This window comes from Ranitomeya variabilis, chromosome 2 (genome assembly GCF_051348905.1).
Source record: "Ranitomeya variabilis isolate aRanVar5 chromosome 2, aRanVar5.hap1, whole genome shotgun sequence".
NCBI lineage: Eukaryota > Metazoa > Chordata > Amphibia > Anura > Dendrobatidae > Ranitomeya > Ranitomeya variabilis.
Window position 1 is genome coordinate 54,890,878 of NC_135233.1, and position 12,569 is coordinate 54,903,446.

At 45.5% G+C, this 12,569-nt stretch overlaps 1 protein-coding gene across 2 annotated transcripts in view; it reads left to right on the forward strand.

Moving 5' to 3' along the window:
• MSH2 (mutS homolog 2) overlaps positions 1-12,569 on the forward strand; it is a 200,110-nt gene that overhangs the window by 71,325 nt on the left and 116,216 nt on the right. For both annotated transcript variants that reach the window (XM_077282435.1, XM_077282436.1), the window contains one exon: positions 1,712-1,911. In XM_077282435.1, coding sequence (XP_077138550.1) covers positions 1,712-1,911 — 200 coding nt within the window. The remainder of the gene's footprint in view (positions 1-1,711; positions 1,912-12,569) is intronic.

Genomic DNA, 12,569 nt, shown 5'->3' on the forward strand with positions numbered 1-12,569 from the left:
GGCCATAGGCTTCACCACTAAATTGCTCCTGATGTGCTCAGGTTTTCCTCTCTGCCAAGATCCTTTTTACGGGTGATTTGTTCCAATGCTATAAACTGCCCCTGGAAGGTCATAGAGTGATGGAATCTCCTATCAAAATGAGGTGAATCAGCGACCGGCTGCATTATTGTAGCAATGTATGTGTGTTACTCCGGGACGCTGTCGGGTTCCCTGTAATATCGCATATAAAGCCGAGCAGAATGTGATGTCCTTGTACAGATAGCGGGGTACATACAGGATTATACCAGGAGCAGTAGTAATTGACATCAGTATTATACACAGTGATGTAATATCCTCTTATATAGAGAAGTTTCCAGCCTGCGCATTGTGATTCCAGGATTGTGTACAGGGAGACGTGCGGCTCCGTCTGACTCCTTACTAGAAATCCATCCTGTGTTGTGACTGCAGTCCTCGCACTTCCTCCAGCTCTGCATTGCAGTGTCTGTAGCGGAGCCTCCGTGGAGGCACAAATGACTGTGTCAGGGCTGATTACAGGCCCGCTTCTTATGGGGTCTCCTGATTTTTTTTCTATAGGATCTTATAAAACAAGTCTATGATCTGTATTAATACTTTGAAGCATTTTTTTCTCTGATTAGTTATTTAAAGGCAGATTATCTGAAAGACTGGAATTTGTGGTCACTGTCCCCAAAACTTAACGGGTTAGTTCCCCCCCCATACACTTTAGATGGCTTTTGAGACCCCCTACACAGATGGGCTCCTGACACACTTCTGGTTACAGATTATCTCTTTGATTTCTGACCGTTTCTTCTCTAACAGGGCAGATCCTTATCTCCCCTAACACAGATCCTTACCTACCCTGACGTCATCTGTCATGGGACCACTAAACACCCACGCCCATTGCCATCAGTGGGTTTGGGTGTCCTTAGTCTGTGTAAGGGCGGGCGCCTTTATTCTCCTACCTTGCTGGTCCCTGAAGGTTGGGACCCCCATCAATCCTCAGAACATGGCTCCGGGATACCCCATCGATCTAGAGCGATGGCTGTACACATTCCTTTCACGATCTATGACACTGCCGGGGATAACACAGTGCAGGGCACGACTATCTCCTGCAGCCCCATACACAATGAATGGAGGTGTGCGTTTTGTGGTGAGAATTTCAGAACCCCATTCTTAGGATCATAGGGGTCCCAGCAGATCATAGGGGTAACCACTAACAGTCAGCATGCTATTAATAGGTGGAATAGGTGATAATCTGCCAAGTTAGGTTGAAACATGTATTGGATCTGTCCACCTTGACATTTTAATTTTTTTTCTTATTTTTCAATTACAATGGATCTAAAAGGAGTAACTAGATCATAGGAGAAAGGTAGACAGTGCTGACATTCTGTGCACCTGTTGAGACGTAGGGTCCTTCTGCACGTTGCAGTCTCCTATTAATCAACTGATTTGTTTATTATTCATGGGAGATTGCAGCATATAAGCCTTAAAGGCCAGCGGTAGAAGGTGCCGGTCTGTGTCATCGTTAAATTATTTTAATAGTAACTTAGGGAATAATAAAAAGGTATGAAAAAAACTTGAGATGTTTCAGCTCCTTAGGAGGATAAATTCCAAAATTCTGTTGCACGCCATAAATCCCCTCCTAATGGTATCCTGTTATTTCTAATGTGACTGTAGCCATCACACAACGCTGACATTACCCGATCATCCACAGGTTGAACCTGGTGGAAGCCTTCGCGACCGATGCTGAACTCAGACAGTGTCTACAGGAAGATTTACTCCGTCGCTTTCCAGATCTTAACCGGCTGGCCAAGAAGTTCCAAAGACAGAACGCAAATCTGCAGGATTGTTACCGGCTGTATCAGGCGGTGAACCAGCTGCCCTGCGTCATCCAGGTCTTGGAGAAATATGAAGGTCGGTGTATTAAAATAAATGTTTAAATCGACACTATGTACCATATTTTGCGGACTACAAGACGCACTTTTTCCCCCCAAAAAAGGGGGGAAAATGGGGGATGCGTCTAATAGTCGCAATGCAGGCTTACCGTGGTGGCAGAGGTGCGGCGGCAGAGGTGCGGCGGCAGAGGTGCGGAGATGAGGAGGCGCAGTGAGCGGGGTCCCTTTTCCCAGTGAGGTGATGCAGCAGCCCGGTAAGGCAGCAGAGCCGGGTGAATCCTGTTGTTATCGGTGGGCGCGGCCATCTTCCTGAGGCCGCGTGCGCAGATGGGGATCGCGGCGGCCATTTTCCTGAAGCCAAGATGCGAACTCGGCTTCAGGAAAATGGCCGCCGCGATCCCCATCTGCGCACGCGCGGCATCCCGCGGCCATTTTCCTGAAGCCCCGGGCAGCAGAGAGCTCCATCTGCGCACGCGCGGCCTCAGGAAGATGGCCACGCTCACCGATATCATCAGGATTCACCCGGCTCTGCTGCATTACCGGGCTGCTGCATCACCTCACCGGGACTTTGGACCCTGTATACTCCATCCTTTTGCTTCCCAGGATGGGTGCAGCAAGGTTCAGGAAGGATCTCGTGGGCACATGGACTGGAGATGATGGAGGTAGTGGTGTACATTGTGAAGCGAGTATTCCACAGGAGCTCAGATGTCTGAGTCCTTGCCGCTTCCCGGCGCTCCTCAGCACCGCATGGCACGGCCGGCTCTCCGCCTCCAGCAGGGCTCGCAGCAGTACAGAGGCGCTTTTCCTGCAGTGTCCGGTCATGGCGGCTGTGTCTCGGTAGCGGAGCTCCTCACTTATTACCGGCTTCTGAAATAATTATTGCGCTGAGGAGCGCCGGGAAGCGGCAAGGACTCAGACATCTGAGCTCCTGTGGAATACTCGCTTCACAATGTACACCACTACCTCCATCATCTCCAGTATATGTGCCCACGAGATCCTTCCATCACCTCACCGGGGAAAGGGACCCCTCTCACGCCATACCTCTCACTGTGCCTCCTCATCCCAGCACCTCTGTCGGTAACCACTGCTGCCACCCTCCCATGGACACCAGGCCGTGGCGTCGCCCACCTAAGCAGGAAGGGACCCTGCTCAGGTGCACGCCGTACCGCATCACCCCACCTCTGCTGCCACCATGCCTCCTGTGACCCTACTCTGCCACCACCAGCCCTCAGGTAAGATACTGTAAATTCGGACAATAACACGGACCCCCATCTTATAAAAAATCTTTTTTTCTGCAATTTTCACCTCAAATTTGGGGTGCGCCTTATGGTCCGGTGCGTCTTATAGTCCGAAATATACGGTAAGCCTTTTTATATCACGTTTACTGCAGTTATTAGTAGCTGATATTACTGGGAGACGGTGCAGCCAATCTGTACCCTGCTAATGTAATATTGCATGTAACATATGCACTGCCCGAGACCACCAGATCGGCTGCTCCCTCTGGGTTAGAAAGGGGTCCAAAGCAAGAGACGGTCTGATGGGTATACCCTTCAGTATACGGTATATGGACAGAGGTGGTCATTATGGTACAGCCCTTACATGATGTTTATGCAATACTAGATGGTGGCCCGATTCTAACGCATCAGATATTCTAGAATATGTATGGCAGAACTTGTTCAGTAAACCTAAACGTAGCATATAACAGCCCACGTAGCATATAGCACAGCCCACATAGTATATAGCACAGCCACGTAGCATATAACAGCCCACGTAGTATATAGCACAGCCACGTAGCATATAACAGCCCAAGTAGCATATAACAGCCCACGTAGTATATAGCACAATCCATGTATATAGTACAATCCACGTAGTATGTAGCACAGTCCACGTAGTATATAGCACAGTCCACGTAGTATATAACACAGCCCACGTAGTATATAGTACAGTCCACGTATATAGCAGTGCGTGTAGTATATAGCACAATTGACGTGGTTTATAGTACAGTCCACGTAGTATATAACACAGCCCACGTAGTATATAGCACAATCCAAGTAGTATATAGCGCACATAGTATATAGCACAGCCACGGAGTATATAACAGCCCACGTAGTATATAGCACAGCCACGTAGCATATAACAGCTCAAGTAGCATATAACAGCCCACGTAGTATATAGTACAGTCCGCGTAGTATATAGCACAATCCATGTATATAGTACAATCCACGTAGTATGTAGCACAGTCCACGTAGTATATAGCACAGTCCACGTAGTATATAACACAGCCCACGTAGTATATAGTACAGTCCACGTATATAGCAGTGCGTGTAGTATATAGCACAATTGACGTGGTTTATAGTACAGTCCACGTAGTATATAACACAGCCCACGTAGTATATAGCACAATCCAAGTAGTATATAGCGCACATAGTATATAGCACAGCCACGGAGTATATAACAGCCCACGTAGTATATAGCACAGCCACGTAGCATATAACAGCTCAAGTAGCATATAACAGCCCACGTAGTATATAGTACAGTCCACGTAGTATATAGCACAATCCATGTATATAGTACAATCCACGTAGTATGTAGCACAGTCCACGTAGTATGTAGCACAGTCCACGTAGTATATAGCACAGTCCACGTAGTATATAACACAGCCCATGTAGTATATAGTACAGTCCACGCATATAGCACAGTGCGCGTAGTATATAGCACAATTGACGTGGTTTATAGTACAGTCCACGTAGTATATAACACAGCCCACGTAGTATATAGCACAATCCAAGTAGTATATAGCGCACATAGTATATAGCACAGCCACGGAGTATATAACAGCCCACGTAGTATATAGCAGTGTGGGCACCATGTCCCTGTTAAAAAAAAAAAATAAATAATAATAATTAAAATAAAAAATAGTTATATACTCACCTTCCGGCGGCCCCCGGATCCAGCCCAGGAGTTAGCGATGCTCTTGCCAGGTCCGTTCCCAGTGATGCTTTGCGGCAATAACCCGTGATGACGTAGCGGTCTCGCGTGATCCTTCGTCATCTGGGGTCATTTCGCAAAGCATTACTGGGTAGGAGCTGCCGAGAGCATCGCGAGGATGGGGAAGGCTTCAGGGGCCGCCGGAAGGTGAGAATAGCACGATTTTTAATTTTTTTTTATTTTTAACATATCTTTTTACTATTGATGCTGCATCAATAGTAAAGCCTGTCGCTGATTGGTCGCGGCCGGCCGGGCGCAACCAATCAGCGACGCAGGATTTCCGTTACAGACAAACAGACGAAAATGGACCTTAGACAATTATATATAGATATACTGTATATTGTTTGTGGATTCTTAGCTCCTGATTTGTTGGGTAAAGGAAGGATCGCTGTGTTAGTGAGCGCACACATTGGAGCTGGAAACCACTTTTCTATCATATTAGCAGAACCATGCAGATGATACAGAAGGTTCCCCCCCCCATGGTGACCAGCGTGCATAGGAAAGCGTCACCGCACAGCAAATTGTTTTCAGCCACCATGTTCGGCCTACCCTCACTGCCTGATATTGATACACACGACACTAAGAAAGGCAGTCGGCTCTTGAAGAGTACTATTACACTTATGATCGAGACCAAAAAAACCTCCTTGGTCATTACCGCTGACTGGTAGTATTCTGCAATCGGAAAATGAAATTAGTTGTGATCTGCTTTCATTATTCCGGAGACATGTGCGGTAATTGTATCCTAAGGGAACATGTATATGACATGCATTCTCCTCGAAATACGCCGAGAAATTCACCGCAGCAATATTCTCATCAGTGGGGCAGATTTTTTTTTTTCATTGTAAGTGTTAAAGCCCCAAATCTTACGGAGTAACTGTAGCTTTCACTCTTTCCATTGTGAAGGGTGAAGTCAGCAGGGATAATCTGCAGCATAAATTGATCGGCCTCGGATTATAAATCCACACTTCTGGATATTTTTGGATGCAGCCTGTTCCCACAGCATGTAAATCAGTTTTCATATATTCTCATTCATGATGCTGTCAACGTAAAATCTATTGAGAAAATGTGATTATCCATGAGTGTGGATGTAACCTTAGAGATGTCACTTTTACAATAAATAGCCAAAGGTGCGTGAGCGCTGCTCCTAAATATTTTGTTCTGGACTTTTGGCCACATTCATTGGAAATCAAGCACACAGCAATGCAGGTTCTGTGGTCAGTCATTGGTAGTACTAGGAGTCCAACTAGGCGTCTTCATAGGGAATCTGTCACCAGTTTTTTGCCACCTAGTCTGAAAGCAGCAAGATGTAGAGACAGACCCTGATTCCAGTGAGATGTCACTTACTGGGCTGGTAAGCATAGTTTTGATAATCTGCTGATTAAAACAGTGATTTTATCACTAGAGGGCTAGTATTGAGCTCTGTATAACACTGCCCCTATCACTGATTGAGAGCTTGCTGCCTATGCACAGTGTACTCAGTAAGCTGTCAATGAGTGGTGTGGGTGAGGCTATACAGAGCTCAGCATTCAGAGCACTGCTAGGTCTGCAGCAGAGAAAACTCTGATCCTTTCAAAATGACAGCAAGCAGCCCGGTAAGTGACACATCGCTATAAGCATGGGTGTGTGGGCGAACTGTAGTGGCTTCATTGAGTTTTGATGTTTACACCATCCAACGCCTCTGGGATAGATTTGGATCACCAATTTTCAACCAAGCCGCCTTATTTGGTATTAGTCTCATGAGTTTGGGGTGCTTTAAATTTGGCCATATATATATATAATTAATGTTTTTTTCCCGTGACCATGACACACCCATGTACCTACAAGTTGGATGTAAACTTCTGTCATCTCGCGTTCCCCCTGCTGATAAAAGCTGGGGAGTGTCCAAGGCATTTTCTTTTTTTTCTGGATTCTTTACAAGATCATGGACACCTTCAGACGTCTTGTTAGCGAATCTTAAACTTCCATTGATTTCAGTGAACGTTAACGCTCCGGCAGTGACCGCTATGACTGGCATTTTGACAGCTGGCTTGTTTCCTCTTTTAGTAGATCTTAAAATTATAAAAATACTGAAGCACTAAAGCGGGACATAAATATTTAAGCATTAGGTTCCATGTAACGGGATGCCAAAAATAAAAAATCTAATTGACTCATAAAACTTAATCTACCCAGAAGGTTTATAGGAAGACGCTACCAAGAAAACGTAAAGAATTTATAAATGTTTAAAAAGTTGTCAATTTCAGATCAGCTGTTGGGGAAATGAAAGCTTCCTATATTCCGCTGACTTTTACCTCTTATATTTGTTTTTTTTTTCCTGAAATGTCTTGCACGTTTTGATTTATTTATTTTTTTTTTTTTTAAACTTTCTGCTTATTAATTGTTTCAGTGTTTTTGCAGCATTTTCCGCTATTCAAATAAATGGAAAAGAAAAACTTTAACCCCTTAACATCCAATGATGGACACAGTCCGTCATTGGACACCTCCCCCTGTTTAGTGCAGGCTCCGGCAATGAGCCCGCACCTTTTCCGGCACATGACAGCTGATCTGATCAGCTGACATGTGCCTGGAACAGCCGCGGGTTGAATCGCAATCCACCCGCTGCTTTTAACATGTCAAATGACGCTGTCAAACGCTGACAGCGGCTTTTAACATGCACGTGCAGGAAGCTCGTCATTGCCTCCTCCCTTTGGCGCCTGTGTCACATGACTGCAGGTCGCCGATGGGTTGGCATGACAACCTCAGGGTCAGCAGGAGACCCCTGTGGTTGTCATTGCTGGATCGCTATGAGCGCTGCCTGGTGGTCGGCGCTCATAGCAAGTGAGCATTTCTGCTACATAGAGCTGGACTGCAGCCCTGCTGTATGTAGCAGAGGCGATCGGACAAGTGCAGCTTCTAGTCTCCCGTGGAGGCTATTGAAGCAAGTAAAAAGTGTAAAGAAAAAAAAAAAAAATTTAAGCATATTAAGAAATAAATAAATATAAAAGTTCAATCACCCCTCTTTCACCCCATTAAAAAAAACAATGAAAAAAATCAAATATACACATATTTGGTATCGCAGCGTTCAGAATTGCCCGATCTATCAATATGAAAAAAGAAATAATCCAATTGGTAAATGGCGTAGTGAGAAAAAAAAATCAAAACGCTACAGTTACGTCTTTTTGGTTGCTACAACATTGCAATAAAATGAAATAACAGGCAACAAAAAAATCGTATCTGCACCAAAATGGTATCAATAAAAACGTCAGCTCTGCGCGCAAAAAGTAAGCCCTCACCTGGCCCAAGATCCCGAAAAATGGAGACGCTACGGGCCTCAGAAAATGGCACTTTTTTTTTTTTTTTTAACAAACTTTGGAAAAAAATTTTCACCACTTAGATAGAAAAAGAACCTAGACATGTTTGGTGTCTATGAACTGTAATGACCCGAAGAATCATAATGGCTGGTCAGTTTTAGCTTTAGTCAACATGGTAAAAAAAAGCGAAATGAAAAACAACTGTGGGATTGCACTTTTTTTTTTTTTTTGCAAAATCTGCACATACTCAACATGTTCATATACCCTTAGGGTATGTGTCCACGTTCAGGATTGCTTCAGGATCAGGTAAAATCCTGACCAAATCTGCACCTGAGCTCACTGTCAGGTCACCTGCGTTGTCCTTGCTTTTTTTTCTGCAATGTAAGGACATGCTACGTTCCTAAAAGACGAGCCGCATGTGCGTTTTCGCGGGTGTGCCGCATACGTCTTTTACTGCATAGTGGAGATGGGATTTAATTAAATCCCCTCCACTATGCTGTAACATCTGGACGCTGCGTTTTTTACGCTGCGTCAAAAACGCAGCGTTTCCTGAACGTGGAAACATACCCTAACTCTACCACATTATCATCGATCTTCACAGGGTTTACACAGGGTTGGTCAGTCATCAAAATGTCACCCTATGTAAACGGCCCCGTGGCTTTACATCTTATTGGAAGGTGCTTAGTTTCCCTGAATTGAGCCTGCAACATTTTTTCTGTTCAGTTGCGTACTGATTTAGGCTGTGTGCACACGTTGCTGATTTTTCGCATTTTTTTCACGTTTTTTCGAGATAAAAACGCTATAAAACTGCAAAAAAAAGCATACAATATGCATCTCATCATTTAGAATGAATTCCGCATATTTTGTGCACATGATGCGTTTTTTTCAGCGAAAAAAATGCATCACGGTAGAAAACGCAGCATGTTCATTAATTTTGCGGGTTTTTTGCGGATTTCCCACTAAAAAATGCATTGGGAAATGTCCGGAAAAAAACGCACCAAAAACGCATCAAAACCGCGGCAAAAACGCATGCAGATTTCTTGCAGATTTCTTGCAGAAAATTTCTGGTTTTTCTCAGGAATTTTCTGCAAGAAATCCTGACCTGTGCACATAGCCTTAATGAGAAAACATTCCCTTTCAGCAAGTTGCAAGAATGTGTTGTGAGCCCACGCGTGGGTTTGTACGCTGCAATGTGACTGACGTATTTTACTGACCCAGTGAATGGGAAATCACGATCCCCATAATTGCAGTGTTAGTGGCATGTACATGGTGCTCGCAGAGACAACCTCATTAACTGGAGCAGCAAGGATTCATGTTATTTTAATGGGAAAAGTTTTCTCTTGAAGCTAAATGATCACATCTTGTTTTAATGGGCAGCTGAAATTATGAATCGGGGTTTTGATGTCTTGTGTGAATCCATCTAAATTTCACTCCCCACAGTTGTGTGGAGCAGAGGTATTTGCATCAATGGTTCTTCGGACTAAAATTCTAGATTTAGCTTAAAGGGCCTCTGTCACCTGAATTTGGAGGGAACAATTTTCAGCCATAGGGGCGGGGTTTTTGGGTATTTGATTCACCCTTTCCTTACCCGCTGGCTGCATGCTGGCTGCAATATTGGATTGAAGTTCATTCTCTGTCCTCTGGAGTACACGCCAGCGTAAGGCAATCTTGCCTTGTGCAGGCATGTACTACAGAGGACAGAGAATGAACTTCAATCCAATATTGCAGCCAGCGGGTAAGGAAAGGGTGAATCAAACACCCAAAAACCCCGCCCCTATGGCTGAAAATTGTTCCCTCCAAATTCAGGTGACAGAGTCCCTTTAAGGCTTAATATGAGGGAGGTTTTCTTGGACTTGTGGACTCTCTAACCAGTCGTCAGTATGGCAGTGTCCAACGGTTGCAGTGATACCTGTTTTGTCACTGCTGAATTCATCTTTTTATTTAATAAATTATATTGCAATTGCTCTAGTGTGGGATGGGGGTGCTATCTGTGCACTGGTGTAGGAGAGGAGATGCTGTCTGTGCACTGGTGCAGGAGGGGGATGCTGTCTGTGCACTGGTGCTGGAGGGGGATGCTGTCTGTGCACTGGTGCAGGAGGGGGATGCTGTCTGTGCACTGGTGCAGGAGGGGGATGCTGTCTGCACTGGTGCTGGAGGGGGATGCTGTCTGTGCACTGGTGCTGGAGGGGGATGCTGTCTGTGCACTGGTGCAGGAGGGGGATGCTGTCTGTGCACTGGTGCAGGAGGGGGATGCTGTCTGCAATGGTGTGGGAGTGGGATGCTGTCTGTGCACTGGTGTGGGGGGATGCTGTCTGCACTGGTATGGGAGGGGGATGCTGTCTGTGCATTGGTGATGGTGGTTGCCATCTGTGCACTGGTGGGGGATGCTATCTGCGCTAGTGGTGGGAGCTCTTTCTGTTTGCTGGTGCTGGGGAGAGGGTGCCAGCTGTGCACTGGTGGGGGTATCTGTGCACTGACAGACAATGACTCCTCTTTATTTCTCTCCACCTCATGCTGTTCTCAATTGTTTGATTGATAGCGGAGACAGTCTCCTCTTCTTGACGTCGCCTCTTGTACATGCTTCTTTGTCCTGTGCGTAGCGCAGCTGCAGTACAAGACTAAGGATTTGGCCAACACCTGGTAACCTTCTGCCCATGCACCAACCGATTGATGAGCTGTGCATGTACGAGATTTCGGCCATGAGCAGAGGTGATGCCATACGGCAAAGACTTCGTCTTCAATGTCAGTCAGCCAAGGGCGGCCACCACTGGGAAGAGTGAAGATTAGCCATGGACTCAGTCAAGTTTGCAAATGACTAAAAAAGAGAAACTTTGCCTCAATGGGATAGTATATCCATACCAGCACAATGTGCCATTCCTAGCCCTGACCTTGCATCGCCCCTTATCTGAGCTGTCGGAGGGCCATTTGTAAACCCTAAACTGTAGGGGAGGGAATGGCAGGCCCCATTACCAACCTACTCACTAGTCCATAAAAATAACCCAAACGCCTTTGCCAAAAGACTCCGCAAACAAGGTAAAACTGTATCTTGGATTCTTTCTCCCCAAACTGGTTAGGAGCCTCAGCCCTCCCAGTACTTCTCCTTCTGCGTTCTTACATCAGATTGGATTAGGCTTATAAAGATTTATGTAAAAGGAAACGTTCTGGAGGCAAAGACGAAACTTTATCTTCTTTCTGCCTTTTCCTATCATTATTTTCCAGTATTCTCCGGGGGTTCATTACTCAACGAGATACATTATCACACATTACGAGGAGTTACATGGTGATAAGTGGGAGGTCGGCCATTCATCACGCGTGAGAATGACGTGAAGTAGCCGAGTGTGCCGTCTGCTGAGCCATTGCTAATAAACGGAGTTGTTGGACCAGGCAAGCATCCAACCGAAATGTCATTTTTCTGATTTTGTCCTTGACCAATCAAACTCCTCTAACTTTTCTATTTCTAAAAATAATTTTCCACTTGCTGTGTTTTATGTAACCTTGAGGCGCATTTCACTCACAAGAATTGCATGAGCAGGCAAGTAGTAAAATTAGCATTCTCTTATATATTTGATGGCTCATTTCCTATTTTCAGATTTTAATTTATTTCCTCTAACCTTTTCAGTCTAGCGTGCCAATATTAGCAATGCCGGTGACCCTCAAATCCAGGGGGGTTAGAGAACTTCCTTCTTTCAATTTTCTTTTATGAAAACAAATTATTACATCCTGACTACTATTTTTTTTTTCTACCGAGAAACTTAGTCAGATATTAGACATCGCAGAATAGTTGGTAATATATGGGGTTTTTACTTCTGTATGCTGATACCATAGGCCAGATTCTTCAAGGCTGCCGTTGTTAACTCCGGTCTAGATTAGGGGGTGTGCTGGAATGATACTCTTAGTACTGGGTCCTAAGGGCCATGTGTGGGGACATAGTACTGGGCCCAAAGGGCCATGTGTGGGGACATAGTACTGTGCCCAAAGGGCCATGTGTGTGGGACATAGTACATTGCCCAAAGGGCCATGTGTGGGGACTTAGTACTGTGCCCAAAGGGCCATGTGTGGGGACATAGTACTGTGCCCAAAGGGCCATGTGTGGGGACATAGTACTGTGCCCAAAGGGCCATGTGTGGGGACATAGTACTGTGCCCAAAGGGCCATGTGTGGGGACATAGTACTGTGCCCAAAGGGCCATGTGTGGGGACATAGTACTGTGCCAAAAGGGCTGTGTGTGGGGACATAGTACTGGTCCCTAAGGGCCATGTGTGAGGACTAGTGATAAGCGAGTGTGCTTGTTACTCGAGTTTTCCAAGCATGCTTGGGTGATCTCCCAGTATTTTGGGCATACTAGTAGATTGTTTGAGTCCCCGCAGATGCATGATTTGCGGCTGCTAGACAACCTGAATAC